The sequence below is a fragment of the Orcinus orca genome, chromosome 7 (genome assembly GCF_937001465.1).
Source record: "Orcinus orca chromosome 7, mOrcOrc1.1, whole genome shotgun sequence".
NCBI lineage: Eukaryota > Metazoa > Chordata > Mammalia > Artiodactyla > Delphinidae > Orcinus > Orcinus orca.
Window position 1 is genome coordinate 82,698,106 of NC_064565.1, and position 22,284 is coordinate 82,720,389.

The window sequence follows — 22,284 nt, forward strand, 5'->3', positions numbered from 1 at the left end:
AAGAATCCGCCTGCCAACGCAGGGAACACGGGTTCGATCCCTGGTCCGGGAAGATCCCACATGCCGCGGAGCAACTAAGCCCGTGCGCCACAACTACTGAGCCTGTGCTCTAGAGCCCGCGAGCCACAACTACTGAGCCTGCGCGCCACAACTACTTAAGCCTGCGCACCTAGAGCCCGTGCTCCACAAGAGAAGCCACCGCAATGAGAAGCCTGCGCACCGCAACGAAGAGTAGCCCCTGCTCGCTGCAATTAGAGAAAAGCCCGTGTACAGCAACGAAGACCCAATACAGCCAAAAAAAAAAAAAAATAGACGTTGAAGATCTTACCCATCAATAAATATATGTAATAGGTAAAAATTGATACAAATCACCCTTTTAAAAGATGGTATGATATTACCACATATGGATATACTGTAACATATTTCAGAAATAAACTACTGGTAATTTCTAATCTCCTGTTATTATAAACCACAGAGCAACAAGCATTTTTTGTATATATAGTTGTCCAGTGATTTCCCTTAGGGTAAATTCCCCAGCATGGTACTGCTCTGTCAAAGGATATACTCTGTTGAATGTTGATACAGATGTCAAACTGCCCTCCAAAGGCTAGTACAAATCACACTTTCCCCAAAAAGGCATCAAAGTGTCCCTTTGTCTACACCCTCCTTGAGATCTTATTTTCATCTTTGCTGATTTGACAAGTAAATAATGGCACCGTATGGCTGTCATATGAATTCTTAGATCTCAGGTGAGATTGAGACTGGACACCCTTTCATATACGTGTTGGCTATCTACAGTTTCTTTGGTGAGTGGCCTCTGCATATTCTTTGCCTATTTCTCTATTTGGGTGTTTATCTTTTCCTAAATAATTTGCAAGAGTTCTTTATATATATTAGGAACATTAACACTTTTCACATATATTGTACATACCTTTAGTTTATCTTTTAACCTTGTTTATGGAGATTTAATATATAGAAGTTTACAGGTTTTATATATTCAAAGATGTCTTTTCCATTATGATGTCTATCTTTGCTATTATGCTTAGAAAGTCCTCCCTCACACCAGGATTAAAAAAGTATTTCCCCCCTTGTATTCCATTACTTTCATCTTTTTATTTTCTACCTCTAGAATTTATCTTGGTATAAGAAATCAGGGAAGGATTCAGCTTTTTACCAGCCAGTTGTCTCAACACCATTTATTAAATAATCCATTTCATTCTAGTAGTTTCAAATGCTTCCTTTATTTTATACCAAATGACCATATACACTTGAGTCTAATTCTGGACTCACTATATCTGTTTCACTGTTTCTATTCCTATGCCAGTTAACACATTGTTTTAATTTTTATACTTTTGTAACTTGTTTTACTATATTTGGTGAAATTCTCTCCTCACTGATTTTCTTTTTCAAGAGTTTCCTCATATATTTATTCCTCTGGATAAAGTTTAAAATGATCTTGTCAAGTTTCCCCAATCCAAGTCTTACCACCCAAATCAAATGCACTGAATTTACACATTAATTTCTAACAAGTGAGTCTTCTTTCCATCTGAGAATGATGTAGCTCATTTATTCACATTTTCATCCTTCCCCCAAACTTAACAGCTAACGTGGAAAACCATAACCCTTTATCCTAGAGATGTTCACATTTTCAAGCTATTTACAAAGTACATCTTTTAATTCAAGACTTTTTTGTGCTGTAAAAATGTCTAGCAACTGTAAAATAATACTAATGCCATTATACTTGGAATTTTCCCATAGCTCCAAAATACCCATCTCTACTATCTGGAGGGTGCACGTCGAATACCCTTATAAGATTTCTCTTTCACAGAGGATGGCTTTCTGGCCTCCAAGGCCAGTGCTGGAGAAATGGGGCCTCAGCTGCTAAGCGTCCCGGAGGACAATTAGGAATGATGCTAAGCAGACCCGCCTTCACACATCGTAAATGCCCTGAAGCCACATCGCTGCAGCTTGCTCAGAGCCGTCTGGAGTTCATGAATCATCCTCTACAGGACATAGGTCATGACTTCCAAACCACAGCCCCACATCCTGGGCAGTGGTCCAACAAGGAGCAGGGTGACAGTATTGCCTGGCATACGCTGAGAGATGGGCACCCACCCTCAGGACAAAAAGCACCCCTCCCAGAGCTGTGAAGGGGCTGCCAGCCTACCCATGGGCCAGGGAGCCAGAAGTGCTGTCCATGCTTGCAGAACACGGGTCACTGCTCTCCCCAGAACCCCGGACCCTCTGCCTCAGGACCATGCTTTAGATTTCCAGATGCAGGTGGCCAGAGAAACCTTAACTGCTAAATATTTGCTGATCTCATCCACAGTTAGCAAAACGGTGGCCAGCAAGCTGGATTTGGCCCACAGATGTGTTTTCTTTGGCCTGAATGATGTTGGATCATTTTTTTGGAACCAACATTTAACAGTTTAGAGAGTTCCTGTATTTTCTCTTAAAAACTTAAGTCTGGGCCACGCTGCGCCTGCATTCTTGTGCAGGAACATTCAGTGAGAGTTGAGAGGGTCATCACCCCCAGTGACAGTGTGCTTCTATATTTATGGGACTTTGCTTTGGGGGTTGTCCCCCTACCCTTGCTTGCAGCCTCCTTACTCCAAGCAGTTTCTGATTTAGGTCTAATTTAGAGGGTGTACAGGTCTCTAAGCTAACAAAACACCTCAAGTCTTTATTACCATATCAAATTCCTGATTAAAAAAGAAAGAATCAAGTAAGATATATGTAGGTGAGGGAAAATACACAAAAATCTAGACGTGTAAAAGCCCGTGCTCTACAGTTTGTATTTCTCATGTTCTCATGACATGATAGAATGAAGCTGAGAAAAGTTTAGAGAGGACATCGAATTTATCACTCAAAGTTCTTTAGGTAGAGTCAGATTGCAGCCTTCTGGATGGATTCAAAAGATATACTCTATTTTTAAAAGAAATAATGCAAATTTCCAGTTATAAAATAAATAAGTCGTGCAGATGTAATGTACAGCATGGTAACCATAGTTCATAATACTGTATTGCACATTTGAAAGTTGCTAAGAAAGTAGATCTTAAAAGTTCTAATCATAAAAAAATTTTTTTGTAACTATGTATGATGTATTTTTTGTAGGTATAGTAACACACACATGAGAACAAATTATAAATTTACTATTGATAATTTGTCTTATTTATTGAAAAAAATCCCCTCATCATACAATGTTGATACAGTTTCTTTTTTCTCACTTGGATCTTGAGACTAGCAGGCCACCATCCCCTGAATTAATGCCCAGAGTCAAGAACCACAGCTTTAATGCTTTTCTCCCCTTTTTTCACTTTAAGTACTTTGCTAACATAAGCTTAGCTTTCATCTCAAGATTTATTCTAGTAGATGCACACATCATCCCTTCCTACCCTGGAGCTGAAGAGAGTAAGCAAAATGCACCACTATACTTGGGCCAGATCCTATTATGGCAAATAATAAACATTAACTGCTTGGCAAAAGCTTTTTTTTTTTTTTTGTATAAAATAGATGCATTAAATTAATGAACACAGGGACAACCCAATTGTGAAAAGGCATTCCTGAAACTATTGGGACAAAATAAAATTGAATATGCACTGGATATTAGGTGATACTGAGGAATTATTGCGAATTTTATTTAGTATGACAATGATTTTGTGTGTGTGTATATGTGTGTGTGTGTGTTCATTATCTGTTGGTGATACCTTAAAAAAGAAATAAACTCCATGGGTTTGCTATCACGTGGGACTTACAAATCTTAGAATTGTAGTTTTTCACGGTTTTAAGAGACTATAAACATCACCTAGTCCGGGCATGGGAAGAAGATTTCAATTTATAGGCCAATTCCAATTTAATAGAGCTATCCTGAGAAGGAATTTAGGCCTTTAAGACTAAGAGGGGAAAAAAAGGTCATGAACCATTAGCAATGCCAGCCAAGGGCACAAGACAGGAGAATGGGGCAACGTGTGTTACTACTACTAGCTACCTTTAGAATCTCTAGTCTAGTGGTCTTTCAGGGAACTTAATACTTGTCAAGTCACTCATTACTTCTTTAGACAGCTCTATGAAGTTATGTCTTATATTTTGACCCGAAATCTTATTTTCTGCAGCTTACAGCCACGAGACATATAAGAAGAGCTCCACTTTAACTTGACAGTGCTTGAACTATTTCAGACAGTTCTCCTGTCCTTCCCAAGTCTAAAACATCACCAGTTTCTTCAGCCATTCCTCACTGGGCATGGTTCCTTCCCTGTCTTCACCCCTCGCTATTGACGGGCACCGATTTGTCTCTGTCCTTGTTTCAGTGCGGTGCCTGGTAAAATGGTCTGTTGATGTCATGTTGTCAGGACATGATCCCCAAAATGCCTTTATTGAGTTCAAATTTTGGCTTTCAGACTCTCTGCATTCATTTAGACTTCACATGCTCCACCTCAATTTAATTAGTCTGATGGAGGATTCTAAATCTTTCTATTATCAGCTACAGCTGGGTCAACTCCAATGGCTTTCTCAGAACATATAACTGTCTTCCCACCTTTCCAGCCCCTGGCATGCCACCGGCCAGAGAAACCACAAAAAAAGACTCAGAGTACCCTTCCCGATCCTTCAGTGGCTCCTCAAATCCATCTACAGATTTTCAATCTTATGAAGAGAACTTTCAATCTTACAACTGAGAACTGAGAGCCACTAACTCAGCCAGAACTATCTGGCAACTTGTCCTCATTGGCAGAAATGAAAAATAGGCAACCACAAACTGGCTCAACATAAGCAATAAAGCAGGCCTAGTCATTCACTCGACAAGTGTTGCAAGGACTGGACTGAGCCACTGAGCAAATCAGAATGAATGACACAGCAATCATGTCATCAAACACATAGTTTCTCAGAAGTAAAACACAGACATAAATAACTCAAGTCAAGTGATCAGTGAGGTGCAAAGAGCTATGGGAGTTGGGAGGTGGTACAGAGGCGGCAGAAAGGAAGCTGAGAATCAGGCCAACTTACCAGAGGAAGTAGTAGGCCTGGAAGGACAGGTGAGATTGGAACAGTGGAGAAGTGAGAAAAGAATAAAATACCAGTGGGTTGAGTAATTTGGTTTGGTTGACGCATAGGGTCCATGAATATGACTACTGGGAAGTAAAGTTTGGAAACACACAGAGAGGCAAAGCTGGATGAGACTCTTCCTCTATCAGGATCAGCTAATCAAAGGGTATTTATACCAAAGAACAGGCAACCCATCCAAAGATACAGAAAGGTGGGGAAGGAAAAAGAAGGCAAAAAAGTCAGAGCCTAAGGCAGAAAGGAAAAATTAAGTGAATAAATAGGGGTAAAGAGAGAAAAGCAAAAGGTGAGAAGGGAAGACAAATACTGTCTTCCCACTAACAAGAGGCGATTTATTTCCCTTCCTTGACACTGAAATGTACTGCAGCAGCCTCTCTTGCATCCTAAAATGAACCTCTAGGCTTAGATTTCTAATCCTTATTTATCTTCCATCTCCCTATGCCCTTTATTAACAACCACTTCCCCTAAACTGCCTAATCCACCTCCCACAAACAGTCCCTGTGACTGATCCCTACGGAGTGCTGGCAAAGGAAGATCGTGACATGAAGAGGACAGCTCAGTGTCTCCAACATACCTGATAACAGAGTAGGGGAGCAAATGATCCTTATGCTCACCTGAGAGAAGGGAACGGGAGACATGAAGAGGGAGTCTTAAGTGGTGAGAGTGGAGGAAAGGGGCTGTGGACCCAGAAAAGCCACGTGATCAAAATAAGGAACTCAGGCTCCCCTTGTGTGTGTTCATTCACTCATTCAACCACTCATTCATTCATATATTCCTCTTCCTCCCTTTATCCCACCGTTTTCTGCTGCCACACATCCAACAGGCTACAAATAAAAATCAACTTCCTCAGTAGTCTCATTAATCGCTCATGATTAGGCCCCTACACAGTGCCCTGGATTTTCCCTCAGAAATACACCAAGGTATGATTTCTCATTTGTTGCTTCTCTGTCACGATGTAAGCTCATGAGGGAAAGAGCTATCTTCTCACTGCTGTATCCCTAGCACCTAACACAGGGTCCGAACTCAGTAAATAACTGTCGAATGAACAAGACACTGTACAGACAAGTAAGAGGTATTCCCTAGAATTCTCTAAGACCAAAAATTGGTGTGGCCAAAATTGCTAATTGTTCACCCAAGTCCCTGTTCTCTGACTCTTTGGGGCCACAGCTACACTAATTTCCCAACCTCCCTTATAGGTAAGTTTGGCATGTGACTGAGTTCTGGGCAGTGGGACGTGGGTGGAAGTGATTAAGTCACTGCCAAGCGGACCCATGAAAATCCTCCCATGCTTTGCCTCCACACTCTTTGTTCCCTTCTGGTTGGACTAGAGACAAACCCCTTGAGTGACCTTAGAAGCTACATGTTGATACCTGGGACTCTATGTGGAAGAGAGCCACCTCTCTCATCTGTTCATAAGAAAATCGACCTTCTCCTATGTTTGAGCCATCAGACACTTTAGGAATCTATGTGTTCAGGAGTAAACCTCTCTAATTCAGTCACACAGTTAGGTGACAACTCAAGTTAGGCTCCCCTAATCTTTACCAGCCAGCGGACATTTGTCACTTTCCTAAGGAGAAATAAAGGCCATTCAGAGGACAGTCCAATCTTTCTTGGGATGTATGACTGAACGAAAGTCCTGTTTACTCATGATCCTCAGGAAAAGCCACAAAACAGGCTGGGCAAATTCTGGTGATGTCAGAACCATAGATGATCAGCCTCCTTGCCTCGCCTCCTCTCAGAAGTACAGGGCCCCGCAGGCCCTGCACAAGCGCCCAACTGCCTTCTCTAGTAGTCTGGCCCTGGCCTCATCTGTGCTTACCTTGCAAAAATGTCACAGCACATTGCTCCGTTCTTTTCAGTGCCAGCTGGCGAGAAGTGGCCCAAAGCTTTTTCAAAAAGCCACAGCAACCTACACTGCCACAGAACAATGGCTGCACCAATGACTCGCCTTCTGAATAAAGCAATCAGCCAACCGGAGAGTGATGCAACCTCAGACAGAATTCATTTCCCGGTGGCAAAGCTCTTCTTACCCCGATGCATCTGACTCTGTTGTTCCTACCGAACACTAGAGACTTCAAAGAAAACTCCTCTCCCCGATGGACTGGAGCATTTAAGTAATTGAGTTACATTAAGAAAATTAGTAGCATGTACTGTACATAATTGCCTGTTTAATCTAGGTCTAGAAAACTATTAACAGGGTGAATGATTGACTAACTCTTTTCACCTTTCTTCATTGCAGGTTTCTTTATTTCAAGAACTTCCAGATCCAGTGGTTCTTAATCTTTTGGGGGGCGGTCATAGACCCGTTTAAGAATTTGATGAAATGCCTTGACCCTTTCACAGAAAAAAATACGTCCACAAGTGCACACACATATTACACACGATTTCAGGGTGCACACAGAATGCCACGTCTATCCACTGATTCCAGGTTCGTGGACCCTCCAGAGCAGAGGGCAGCAAAATTTCCCTCTAAAGGGCCAAAGAGTGAATATTTTTGGCTTTTCAGGCCACATACTGTCTCTGTCACAGCGACTCAACTCTGCTGCTGCAGTATGAAGGCTGCGCTGCCCGTACTCCAACCAAACTTTACTTGTAGATATCAGAGTTTGAATTTCATAGAGTTTCCCTGTGTCACAAAGTGTTCTTTTTTCATTCTTTTTTCAGCTATTTAAAAAATCAAAACCATTCTTAGCTGGTAGTCTGCACGAAAACAGGTGACACAGCATAGTTTGTCAATCCCTGCTGTAGGGCAAGGGTTCTAGATGTACACATTTTCTGTCTCTATTTTCACTAACTTCTAATGGAAACTCCACGTTTCTTCACATTATGAATGCGGGCAGCAAACCTCAGTAGTGTCAGCAGAAATCACATTCATACCACATTAGAGTGGTAGCAGGTAGCACAAAATATTCATCAGGCTCACCACTATTTTTAAATTATGGTCACTATTAGATCTCCGACTGTATCTTGCCATTTAAATGTGCAGATAAACACATATATTATTATAGGAAAAATCTGATTTGATAACTGAATTTCAATATAATTGATTTCCATTCGAACCCTATATATTTTATGTAGTGCATTTAAAAACAGAATTCTGAGAAGCAGGACAGGGCTTTCACCAGACATCAGAGAGGTCCATGGCACAGAAAGGGATAAGAGGGTCTGAGCCAGAAAAGCCAGAGCATCTCCTACCAGAGCATTCACATCTTCCGTTTTGTAGATGAGCATCCGTATCTCCTCTGGATCACCGCTGAAGATTGCTTGGACCAATGGTGGCTGTAAACACAGGAGAATTTGAATTAGAACTATAATTAAATAATTGGATTGCATTCAGATGCAGATGGCTAGAAGATATGTGTTCCCCCAAAAGTTTATTCAACAATTATCAATTGGCAGACAAAGATGAATACGGCTCAGGCTCACTCGAAGTCTAGTAGGGGGTGTATTTGCACAAAGAACTAACTATAATATGATTTGAAAGCCATGACAGACAGTCACATCTAACCTGGGGCTATGAATATAACATGAAAATCACCCCTAGTTGAAGATGTCCTTGCAAGGCCCTTAAATTACCTATCAAGGAAACTACCAAATCTATGCTTTTGTGCATAGAGTCCCCTGTCCTTCCCCCCATCTCTCAGTAGACAATGTTGCCTGGTCCCTTGAAACAATTCTGTTCCTAGAGGATGTTAATGGCCACGTTTCTGGCCTCCTGAATGATTCTTTGTCAATGTTTGGACAACCCTTTAAATCATTCCTGAATGCTTCCCATAGCTTTAGCCAACAAGCACTGAGTGTTTTAGACGTGATTACTTCCCATCTATTTAAAGTAAGTGGCTTCAACGCTAACATTTCTGTTTGTCATCTGTAGTAGAATAAAAAATAAATAAATAAATAAAAATAAATAAAGTGGTACAATGGCAGGGTGGGGAGCAAGAAGGGAGGCATTACTGAGCAGGTATCATTGAACTCACCTATATTAAACAAGACCCAACATATGGTAGAAGGATTTGTAAAGCTTGATGGAAACCCAGCTGAAAGACAAACTGTCTCTGCTTGGGTGGTAGGGTGAGAAGAGTATCCAGAGAAGCTTCCTGGAAGGCACCTTAATGAATGGGTTTGAGTGTGCAGACAGGGAAGGAGGGACATGTAGGCAGAGGGATCGTGGTGTGCAAAGGTGTGGGTATGCAAATCCATGTTACAAACGCTGCCATCAACCTGGTGACCAGGGTGTGGGGGGAAAAGAGGAAAAGGCGTGGCCTCAGAGGTCGGTGTTGGGCTTGCCCACATGGTGAAGGATCCTGTTCAGAGCCGGTTCTGCCACTTGCCAGCTACATGTGGAGCACACTTCCCATGTGTAATCTGGGGCCGAACATGATCTTTGTTGCCCAGCCCCTCAAACGGTTGGTATTAGGAACAAATGAGACAATATATGAGAAAACCCTCTGTAACTCTACAACCCTACACAAATAACAGATGTTTTCACTAAGAAATGTTTATAATGCCAATACGGCAATATTTGACTATTTTTTTTCAAACTTTAAAAACCTTGGCAATAACACACACACACACACACACACAACTTTTGGAAATATTTTAGTCCTAGTAGGCAATAGGATGACGGCAGTTTCTCAAACTTGTCCAACGCTAAGAATCCCCTGAGATGCTTGTTAAAACTGTATTCCCAGATCCCTTCCCTGGAGATTCTGGGGTGGGATCTGAGAACCCAGATTTTTAAAAAACACCCACTTAGTTCTTGGGAACTGCAGAGCACTGGCCTAAGGTGACATGGTTAGCATTACCTGCCTCAACCTCTCCCCGTGCAATCTATGTGAGGCTCCAAGTCCTGATTTTCCCTACAAACTTTCTTTTCTCTTTTTTACCTGCCTGTTGCCTCTCTTACATGTTTTGAAGGTGTTCCTTGTTATTTGCGGTGACCAATATAAGTACTGTCAGTAGGAATATAGTAAGACTCCCTGAGGAAACATTATATAAAAAATGTTAAATTGCAGATAAATATTTCCATAGGCCAGGAATTTGTCCACAGTTTTCCCTCTGCCATTAAAGTTTCCAGCGAGTGGACATTTGTATCTCTTTTTTGTCCCCAATACGCTCTTAATCCTACCCTCTTGCCAAGGTGTATGATTCAAAGATAGTTTCTCAAATTGCCAACACTTAAGTAGCAGGAAAGAAGTCTTGAAAAGAATGCAGGTTTGACTAGTTTGGTGTCAGCTGGCACTCTGCCCAAGACAAGGACTTCCTTCCCACACTTGCTGACTACCTGCTAACCACGTCTCCAGGCTATCTGCCCCATGGCAAGGACCATATTTCATGTAAAAAAAGGCAGTCACACAATGTCAGGATTTCAACAAAAATATTGAACCTTGGATATCTATTTCATAATTCTCTATCTGCTCTGCTTGTGGCCAAATGCTTGTGTATACTTTTCTGCCTTTTTGAACCTTAAGAGAAAGCAAATAACAAACCCCAATAACCATGGGATGACAAGCAGAGGCAGACAAGATTTTAGTGTTGAGTCAACAGTGGTCAATCAACAGTTGAAAAGTTAAGATCCTGAGAAACAAACCCATCCCAGTTTAATGCACCACTAGTCAGTCACTTGAAGGAAACAGAGCTAGGGAAGCAAAGCCTCTCTTCACTCATGAGTCTAAGGAATGCGTGAAGATATTCAGTCCTCACACCTCTCGAGAAAGACAAGGGTTCCAAGCTATGGCTGGAATGTTCCCAAGGAGAGCCACCCTGTAATGCTGCCAGACAAAGATGCCAGCACAGTCCTTCTTCAGGGAGTGGCATGTGGAGCTTCCCAGTCCCGGTCTCTGAGACTGCTGGAAGGGTATCACCAGTGCAGAGAATTCCCAGCAGAGAATGGTATGCACACTTCCCCAGTGCCTCCCAGCTTCCCTCTGCTAAAAGCTGCTTTGGGAAGCATTGTCAACGCCCAGAATTCCTAGCATCCATTGGGAAGAAGCTGAGCCATTGCTGTAACTCTTCCAAAGCTGCAGTCACATACATACATGAATATACCCACATGTACATGCCTACATTTGTACATGTATGTACACATCTGTAGCTACCTTCATGTGCGTATACACAGAGATACATGCTGATTCACTCGCGAATCCCTCACACTCCCTGTGGAATAGAAAAGTGCCTGTTCCTCAAAGCCCGAAGTCTTGCTAAATGGACATCTCCACCCCAGCTGGGCTGTGCGGCCACTGTGACATCTCTGTCTTCACAACTGTTAATCCAGGCATTATGAGATTCCAAACCAGAACTTCACAGATACATGCTTTGCTTGAATGGAAGTCGTGTGTTTGCATGGATGTAGTTCTTGAACTAAATTTCTGTAACTCTTGAGCCAGTGGTATTTAAAAAACAAACAAACAAACAAACAGTACAGGTGTTGCTTTTTTTCTCCACACTCCCAAATAAAACATGCCCATAGAACACTTTGGCATTCCCTTTTGTTGGGATTTTAATCAGATCCTGCTCTTTTATTTTTCCCTAAGTAAACACTTGCCCTGAGAATAAATATTTTGAAAAATATTTCTAAATACGGTCGCTATTACATGATTTTAAGAAAGGGGGGATATTCTAAATACAATATTCTTGCTCATAAGTACCAAGTACTTATATTCTGTTGACTATTCATTTGGCGATCACTGTATCTTTTACACCTTTTACCTTGACCTTGACAAGGCCTTACCTGCAAAAGAACAGAGTCCTAAGCCTTGGCATGTACAAAAATTTTTTAGAAGTTTCACACATTTCAACGCTAGCATATACAAAATAGGAGCGCTTTGTGTGCAAATTTGAATAAACACAAATTTATTACAAGGGTCAAAGTTGTGAAAAACAAATAGGGGCAGGAAAAAGAGATTCTGATGTGGTGAAACCATGGGTTGTCATTCCCTAAAGAAACTTAAATTCATAAGAAGAGATATACAGTAATTTCAGCTTCAATTACTGGAATTTTTTAAGCATGTTTAGCAGCTGTACACTGGAAATGACTGCCACGTGCTGTGGATACTGGCACAGTCCCTCATGTAGATCGAGAAGGTAGAAGGATACTTCCTGGGCCTACTTTACCAATGGCACAAGTGGGAGTCACCATTCAGATGGGACCAGTCCTCGTCTTTCAATATCACCAACTCTCAGCACTGTACCATCTCTGCCAGGAGTGTTAACAGCTGCCTTCTAGAGGTGACTGTCTTCCAGGCTGATGACATGTGACCCCTCTAAGACAGAAGTGCAGAGCAGAAGCTGCTTGCATTTGGCAGCCACTATGAACGAAGTAGCCAACCTTGCTGACACTAGGAACTGAAAATTTATCAGCAAAACGCCAATTTTGCTACCCACATCCCCTATCGGCCCACTCAATGCAATATTTTTCTATTTTATTCTCAGTGTTTGAGAACAAACTAGGAAAATATCCAATTCCCCAAAATAAGATGCTAAATCAAACATGTACTGATAACAGTGTTCTTAAACTTTGAAGTAGAGTTACAATTCCACTAGGGGGAGCAAGACGGTAATTTGTTACCTGGGAGATAAGAGTAAATGTTCAGGTTGCGGAATAAGGTAGCTGGAGGATCCACTTTGTTCAAGACATAAAAGAATTTAAGCTTCTGAGAGAGCACTTAGTAATAAGTAAACACAAACATTATTATACCCAAAAACAAAAATTTTAAAACCTTTCCTATTGATTCCTGAGGGTCCAGGTTTTTAGGAAGTAAGAATAAAGCCATTTAAAACCCAGGTGTTAAAGAATTATTTTCATCATGTGCAAAACCCAATTCAATTATTTCCTCGGGCTTCCCTGGTGGCGCAGTGGTTGAGAGTCCGCCTGCCGATGCAGGGAACACGGGTTCGTGCCCCGGTCTGGGAAGAAAAAAAAAAGGAAAAAAAAAAAACCAAAACTCAATATTTCCTCAATTTCACTTTTAAAAAGTGCTACTAGTGGCATCAAATATGCCACTGGTTTAGGAATAAAGCCCATCAGGGGTTCTATGAAGAAAGCACAGCTGGTTTGAGGATCCACTCCATCCTGTCCTGCAATGAGGTCGCGGGTCACCCCTCCAAAATCTCCTAATGAAACCAACAATTTGATTTTGGCTAAAACCACTGTATAGTGCCTTTCACTTTCTCTTTGTCAGAGCTGCGTGTTCTTTACTAACACTTTGGCTTTGGAAGATAAACAGAGTGACAAAGGCTGTCACTGAGCATCTGGAAATACAGTCCATGGTAAGAAGCCCAAGAAGATGCTCCCGCATTACATTCCAAATTCTTGGTGTGTTGCCTGTCTTTTTCTAATTAGATTGGGTAATTAAAGACTCCAAGTCTAAAAGAAAACATCTTGCATTCTAATCAAGAGTGGGTGTTGGGAGTCAATCAATAGCCAAGAGGGAAAAATGATATTCCTAAACATCTGTCCACACTTAAGTATTCTGAGTACAGAATGTCATTAGAGCAGGATGGGAGCATGTTATTAGTAGCTAATAGCTGATGCAGCAATAATCTGGCCGTATGAAACTATCAACATATATGAACATGTTGAAATACTTCACTAGGTAACAACTGGTTTTTGTGTAAGGCAGTGCTTACATTTTTACAAAAGGATAATAAAAATTTGTTCAAGTCACTAGATTTAACGGACAGAACTTGTTAGCTCTACTCATGTGGCTCCTGCTGTGTGATCCACTGAAAGGATGCCATTGAGTGCTTCCTGAATACAGATCACTCTACTTGGGGAGAAGTTCACTCCATCATAGAAAGACAATGATGATAATAAAATCAAAATCTGCTTCCCTTAAGAACTGTACAAAATATACTGAGTCTTCATAAACATTTTTTAATGCAAGACTACATGTCTGAAAATGCCTCCTACAAACTATGCTGCAGAGTGTCTATAATATTTCCGATTATTAAAAACAGAAGCATAAAATTCCAAGTATCAGCAATACCCTCCCTATAGGTAGCTATTTATTAACTTTATACTTAAATACTGTGAAAGAAGAACTATATTTAATCAGAAAGTGGAAAAATTAATTTATCTAACCTTTTCCAAAATGAAAATAACACATAGGCATTGACTATGATATAGTTATTCAAGGACCAATTATTCAGTGTTTGGAAAATTCACATCCTTGTCGCACCTTCCTTTCCTGAGGTCCTCCTTGGCTATTTCTCTGCTTTTTAAGAGCACTCGTTAGCACCTTCACGAGAGGAGAGCTGGTCCGAGGGAAAATGAAACCCAGGCGTGTCAACTTTGCTACTAGTTACTCACAAAAGGTTAGGTAAAAGGAAATGACGAAACAACAGTATCGGTTAACTTGAAATCTGGAAGCAATGTTGATTTTACATACCTGAGATCTCTCTTTTTTTCTGCCGTAGGAGGGAGATTCCTCCTATGTTTGGTATCAGACTGACTTGGGATTAAATCTCAGCCATAGTTTCCTCATCTACAGAATAGGGCTACTGTAGCCATTTTATAAGATGTGTTTTAAGAAATGACATAATATATGCAGTGCCTCCTGTACAGGGCCAATGCTCAATAAAAATAGCGATCAGTGTGGATTTTGAGGTAACAAGCTCAAAAACTTTCATAGACAAGTACATTTATGTCCATCCATCCTACAGTAGGAAAAATAAGGGATCCAGGGAGATTTCCTTAAAAATTACAGAGCATATAAATCAAGTGTGGATGACAACCCACTCAACACCACCAGTAAAGCGGAGGGGCCCATCATGCTGGGGAAAAAAGCGTTTACATACAGGAAGGGGAGTAAAAATCACACCGAGCTTGATTTGACCTTTGTTACCCTGGCCAACCTCAAAAATGGTGCACAACCTCTCTGTACTCAGGGGTCTAATCTATAAAACCAAAAGAACGGCAACTCACCTGAACAATACATCATCTCTCTTGACTAATCCGCTGTGCCGCATATTTATGTCCACTGGATGGGACGTGAAATCATAATTTTACTATTTAAGGTTATTGTAAATAAGCACGATTATACTTTTCCTTTATGCTCTCCTGATGGTCATAAAGGAGATTAATCCCGTTTGGAGCTGTGAGGGGGTCGAATGATTTGCCTGTTAGTGGCAAAGTTGAGACCAGGATTTAGTTTTCCAGATTCTCCCACTTCAGTACTTTCTCTCTCTCACATGTCATGTTAATACAATACAATAAATACAATATAATACAATTAATACAGAATATATTATATCTAATTCTTAACCAGTAATTCAGCCTCAATTTCATGAACTTTCTATGGAGAAATTTACACCTAACAACTCACTAAGGGAAAATGCTACCATATCTATTCTCTATGTGTGCGTGTATACACCATATAGTGACGACATACGTATATGTATTTCTAGATACAGTCACTCCTAACAAAATAACTAACAATAAAACAATCTTGCCAAAAGTTAGAAAACAAATAGCTACGATCTTTCAAACTTGGGGCGGGGGGGCAGTCCGTGTGGATTGAGTTATCAGAAAGGAGACATAGGTATTAAGCTGGATTTTGAATGAGACTGTGGAGAATATCTTTCATGCTGGAGAATAGTAGATGATGAGGTTAGAAATAAATAAATAACTGGCTTAGGGGAAGCTCCATGCCAGCAGAAGGAGATCTGTGTTTAACATCTTTATTGGAGCATAATTGCTTTACAGTGTTGTGTTAGTGTCTGCTTTATAACAAAGTGAATCAGCTATATGCATACGTATATCCCCATATCCCCTCCCTCTTGCATCTCCCTCCCACCCTCCTTATCCCACCCCTCTAGGTGGTCGCAAAGCACGGAGCTCATCTCCCTGTGTCATGCAGCCAACAGAAGGAGGTTTGGGGTTTTTTTGGGGTTTTTTTGTTTCTTTTTAATCTTTTTTTAACATCTTTATTGGGGTATAATTGCTTTACAATGGTGTGTTAGTTTCTGCTTTATAACAAAGTGAATCAGTTATACATATACGTATGTTTCCATATCTCTTCCCTCTTGCGTCTCCCTCCCTCCCACCCTCCCTATGCCATCCCTCTAGGTGGTCACAAAGCACTGAGCTGATCTCCCTGTGCTATGCGGCTGCTTCCCACTAGCTATCTATTTTATGTATGGTAGTGTATATATGTCCATGCCTCTCTCTCGCTTTGTCACAGCTTACCCTTCCCCCTCCCCATATCCTCAAGTCCGTTCTCTAGTAGGTCTGTGTCTTTATTCCTGTCTTACCCCTAGGTTCTTCATGACATTTTTTTTCTTAAATTCCATATATATGTGTTAGCATACGGTATTTGTCTTTCTCTTTCTGACTTACTTCACTCTATATGACAGACTCTAGGTCTATTGTGGCACATACATACAATGGAATATTACTCAGCCATAATCAGAAGGAGTTTTAACCTAATCTTCTGAGCAAACAGGAACTGGAGGTCTTGAGCAAGAAAATAGCACAGAGTCTTTGCAAACCCTTATCTGGCCAAAGTGTGGGCTGAGCATTGGAGGAGGAGAGTGGAGTTAGAGAACCCAGTTAGAAGACCATCGCCACAATCCAAGGCATCTCAGGAGAGAACTTTCCGATCTCCATTTATCTCGGGCTCCCCGATTACAACTTACAGGGATATAGTGGAAACGACAGATACTGTTTTTAGTTCTTTGATGTTGCTCTGTTCCTGGATTCAAAATTGGCTCAGCAGCTGCGCCACTTTCCTTTATAGCCCAAATCTCCTGCCCCGAGACACTACTGTTTCCAGGTGAAATTGAGGTTACTTCCTTTAGTGCCTGGAACACTTCCACCTTTCCCCCAACAGAACCCCCAGGGAAATAAGTTCTGTTTCGTCAGACTTGTCACTTGGGCACTGAATTTAAATCATAGCATTTCAAAAATAGGCCACAACCATAAAGAGAAAAGCAAAGCAAAACAGCACAGACATAGTTTGCCAAATGCCATATTTGTATTGGGATCTGCTGCCAACTCCCCACATCTTTTTTCACTCCGTCTAGCTCGAAATGGCTTGAGACCAAATCTCAACTTTAGCTAAGTTAATTAAACAGTGTTCAGGAGTTAACCTTTAAAAAAAGTTAATTTAAGCAAGAGCACACTGGATCCAATAGGTTAGTGTGTGCAGCGTATTTAAATCAATGTAATTTTAGTGAAACAAAAAGAACATACTTCTACAACAGTTTCTTGTTTTGAGAAATTTTTATAGCGGTTTTATTTCCTATCTTAGTGTTTTATTTACATTCTTTGTATAACTGTATCTTAGAGTATACTGAATTAATGTGGTTTCAAATATTTTTTTAATGTGGGGTGAGTTAATAATGTTAATCAATAAAAGCCATTTTAGTGATTTTTGTGGGGAAAAAATTATATATGGCCAGAAGATGTTTTTCAGGGTGATAAGTGTATTCAGTGTAATTTCTTTGTTCAGATACAGAAAGCGGTTCTCAGTTTTAGGATGCATTGTACAAACACAACTTTTTATTAATATCTGGTATGTACATCCCTTATCATAAGGGCAATGGTAAAATAGTATTCCTAAAGAAAAAACATGACAGAAGGTTAATTACAGTAATATTCTCTTGCGATCTAGAGTAATAATAACTTTTGAGAATTACTGGAAACTGGAAGCTAAATAAAGCAATCCAAGCAGCCTTTAAAAACAAAATCGATGTGTAGAAATAAAAGGCATTCATCAGGAAGGTGGCAATTTCTTGTTCTATTTGAGGGGGATGGAATGACCACACATGAGATATATGAATTAACTCAATCACATAAAGTTCTTCATGATTCGGGCAAACTCCAAATTGGGTTTGTCTAATTCGTTAGAACCTGGATTCTCTCAAAAGCCACCTTTTGCCCAATCAAGTCTTTCCAAAGCCCATGAGATTTTCCCGTTAAACCTCTCCTTCCTTTCTGTAATCCTTTTTCTTTGAATTCCATACTCATTCCTCGGAAAGGGAGACAGCAGTTAAACTCTCACCACTTCTCCACAGGGAGCCAGGTGAGGGATTATGGAGATGTGCAAAACGGACTCACCTTCCTGGCCTTGGCTGCTCAAACCACTCTCAAATCTACGGCAGTGGGCTGACCAGGACCTCCATTAGTCTCTGCCTGAGATGCCTGAAGGGTCCCCTGCTGCCCACAAAACCAGGAAAGTTACAAGGAATGCAAATCTATAAGGGACCCTGTCAGGGTAGTCTTCTTGGAGGCATCTTTCCAATTTCCCCATCCAGTGTCATGGCAAGGGCACTCTGTGACAGATATCAAAGGGAAATGATAAGACGGCAGGGAGAAAGCAGTCCAAGAGACTGAAAAACATTAGATAATATAAAATGGGAACTTTTGCAAAAAAGGAGAGTCACATGGTGTTTCCTTGCAGGGACACCAACCCAGTTCATATTTCCTTTATTTCTCTGCACAGCACCCTGCCAACAAGAAATGAATGATGTGTTTTTTAAAAATTAATCTGGTACATTTCAGATAACAACCACATTCAATTCAAGTCAACAAAGATTGATTAAATGTAGGAAATTTACTAAGGGTAAGAAATTCAGACACTGAGATGTTATAGCCAGTCTCCCCCTTGATGAAGTTATTACCAAGGTGCAAGAAGAAGTAGACAACCTGAGTGTAAGGTAAGTACCATAGGAGAAGTACATGAAGAAGAAAGAGAAAGAGGTCACACCTGGCTTCCTGAAAGATGTAGCCTTTAAAACGAATATTGAAACTTAGAGAGGATTTAAACAGGTAGAGATGGATGAATGGGAAGGGAGTGCTCCCACCTCAGGAGAACGTGAACAGAAGACTGAACATGCACAGGAACACTTTCATTTGGCCGGAGCCTGAGAGAAGTGGGGTAAGCTGAGAAGTAGACGGGGATCCTATTCTAGAAGGCTCTGAATGTCAGGTTTAGAGATTTGGACTCTCCTCTCTAGAGCTGGGGAGCCATGCATGTTTTTGAGCAAGGGAGTTTACCTAAGAGCTGTGCTTTAGAGCAATCATTCTGGAAATGGATTGTATGATGAACTGGAAGAAAAGACTAGAGTGGTTCAACAAGTTAGGAGACCACAACAACAGTCTGGGTGAGAGGTCCTGGGATGGAGTCCCTTAGTTATTAGGGACTAAAAGGTAAAAGAGCTACCTCCACCTTTAATGTAACAAGGACAAGCCAGCTCAAGCATGGCCGTCTCCATTCAGAAAGGCTCTCACCAACTTCCTGGGTGACATGCAGGGCTCTCTGGAGCAGAGCTGCCCCGACCATCGGCAGAGGAGCACCGGAAGTTCTGCAGCATTTGCTTCCTTCCCTTTTCCACTTGTGCAAGCATCTCTAGTTGCCTACTCTGTTCTGTTCAGCTCTGGGATAGGAAGTTCCTAGGGCTTTGAAGTCAGCTGGCATCCTACATCGGTACAACCAACCTGCTACTTCTCTCCCCACTCCACCACAGAAACCAGAGCGCCAGGCTTTCGGTGTTGGTGCTACCTTCATAGTTTAGGTTTTGGTGAAAAGAGAACTTATCTTTATGTCATAAGCTCAAAAAGCAAAAAAAACAAAACAAAAAACACCCAACTTAAGTATAATGCTGTCTTTATTTCCTAATTCTAAAATTTAGTCAAAGAATAAAACTAATTTTTTTAATCATGCAAAGTTTGAAAAGTAGAAGTATTACGGGAAAGGGACTTTCTAATACATAAAAACCTGTATGCATTTTCTCTTTGTCTTATATTTGCTAATTTTGTTTGTTTGTTTGTTTGTTTTGTTTTTTTGCGGTACGCGGGCCTGTCACTGCTGTGGCCTCTCCCGTTGCGGAGCACAGGCTCCAGACGCGCAGGCTCAGCGGCCATGGCTCACGGGCCTATACGCTCCGTGGCATGTGGGATCTTCCAGGACCGGGGCACGAACCCGTGTCCCCTGCATCGGCAGGCGTACTCTCAACCACTGAGCCACCAGGGAAGCCCTATTTGCTAGTTTTTAATATTAGTAGTTTCCCTGTTGCAAGAATACAAAGACAGGGTAAAGAAAAAAATGTAATAACCTTTTCCGTCACCAGCATTAACAGCCTAATGTGTACCTTCCACATCTTTCCCCAAGTCCTTGCTGATATATCAAAATATAGATACAGATATAGGAGGCTACACTGTTATCTCCAAGGTGAGATATTACTATTTCCCTTTCTTGGTATTTGCAAGGACAATAATATATTGAGGACATCTCCCAGGTCACTAGCTATAGGCTTAACTCATTTCTTTTCATAGCTATGTGATGCTCCACGATATGGATAGATCATAATATACTCCCCTGTGGCTGCGCATTCAGGCTGTTTCTAATTGGTGGCACAGCAAACAGCCTCTATCAGTGTCCATCCTGGCCAGTGCATTTCACAGAAGAGTGCTACCAGAGCGGAAAGCATTTTCTGAGGACCTACTACAGGCTATTTTTATGAAATATGCAGAAGAAATGTGTGACAGTCCCTCCCTCAGAGAATGCCAAATATAGCTGAGGAAGTAAGCCTAGCCCACACAGAACAATTAAACCGTGTAAGACGGGACTGAGCCACGTTCTACAGACTTCACACAAGTGGATGCCAGGTTTTCCTCCAGCACAGCGATAGCTCGGTGGTCCCTTTAGCCCTAACATTCTAGGAAGCGTCTCTGATTCAGAAAAGGGGGAAACAGGAAAGGCTAAGAAATCAAGGCGGTATCTGCAGAGGAGGCAGTACTTGACCAAGGCCTGAGAACAGTTTAGATGGATGGAGAAAAAGCAATTGTATCTCAGAGACAAATGAGCCAGGGTACAGCACTGACGTGAGCCATGTATATGCTCAGGAGAGTGACAGTAAGCAGGCCCTTCTCTAGGTCACTGCATTTCCAAACATGCCCTCTCGTATTCCTCTACGCCCACCCAGCCTCTGCTTAAAGACATAAAAAAATCCCAAGTTTAGCTGCCACAGAGCACTACACTAACACTGATTTAAATGTACTACTTCCAGCCAGCGTAAGCTTGAAAATACTCCCCAGGTCTCTTCTCTCCCCATCCTCTACACACCCCTCCCCAGCCCTGCACATGCACACACACACACCCCACGTTGTTCTGTGCCCTGTAAACAACAGCAGTTGTTTAAACTGTTCCTGTCCATCTGGGAAAGAACATGAGCAACATGGAAGAAAGTAATAATGAAGTTGAAGTGACTGTAGTGTAACCCAAAAACTGAGCTCTTTTGAGAATCAAAAACCCTATTAAAAATGCTGTTATATTGGGCTTCCCTGGTGGCACAGTGGTTGAGAGTCCGCCTGCCGATGCAGGGGACACGGGTTCGTGACCCGGTCCGGGAAGATCCCACATGCCGTGGAGCAGCTGGGCCCGTGAGCCATGGCCACTGAGCCTGCGCGTCCGGAGCCTGTGCTCCGCAACGGGAGAGGCCACAACAGTGAGAGGCCCGTGTAGCGAAAAAAAAAAAAATGCTGTTATTGATAAACTGACCACTACACTGTTAGTCTTTGACTCTATGCTACAATGCTACGTTTGCAACTTACCAAGTTCATCTAAATATAAAATATATCTAATACCATGTTTTAAATTTTATCATATTGGTAACTAAGATTTGAGAGTTCCATGTGTATGCCAGATAGGTATTATGCCTTGATACTGAATATGAGTGGCTCTGTGACACAATTTTGCAAATGAATTCAGCATACGTAAATTAATGTCCCTTTCATCTCAAAGTCTTGAGATTTAAAAGTTACAAGCAATTTTTAACGGAGGTGGAGCCACAGGGACATCTACAATTTTCTTTGTTTTCACTACCCTTCCCGGTCTACAATTAGCTTTGAACATATTTTTTTAAACTTTAGGAAAACAAGATTCACTCCCAGGATGTTAACTTGAATGCCAAGTTCAAAGACATAATCTTGACAGCCATAGCACAGAAAATAAGGGTTTTTAACAAGGAGAGGGAATTATTGAGTTTAAATAAAACCTAATTTGCTGTGTGTTTCTATTTAGCAGTAGGAAAAAATACAAAAAAAGCCTTTGACCTCCACTGTACCAGCCCATCCACAAAGACAACTGAGTGAGGTCTGAGTCTGGGTACCAGCGAGGCAGCCAGTGTCCTGATGTCTCCTATGGCCCGAATGACGGTAACTGAGGTGGTGTCTTTCTTGGTGCCTCCACACTCCCTTCTCCTCACCAACACTCTCCCTGACAT

General features: G+C 41.4%; 1 protein-coding gene across 5 annotated transcripts in view; it reads right to left on the reverse strand.

The window, feature by feature from the left end:
* ANKRD44 (ankyrin repeat domain 44) overlaps positions 1-22,284 on the reverse strand; it is a 328,505-nt gene that overhangs the window by 195,721 nt on the left and 110,500 nt on the right. For all 5 annotated transcript variants that reach the window (XM_049712129.1, XM_049712126.1, XM_049712125.1 and 2 more), the window contains exon 2: positions 8,254-8,337. In XM_049712129.1, the coding sequence (XP_049568086.1) occupies positions 8,254-8,337 (84 nt within the window). The remainder of the gene's footprint in view (positions 1-8,253; positions 8,338-22,284) is intronic.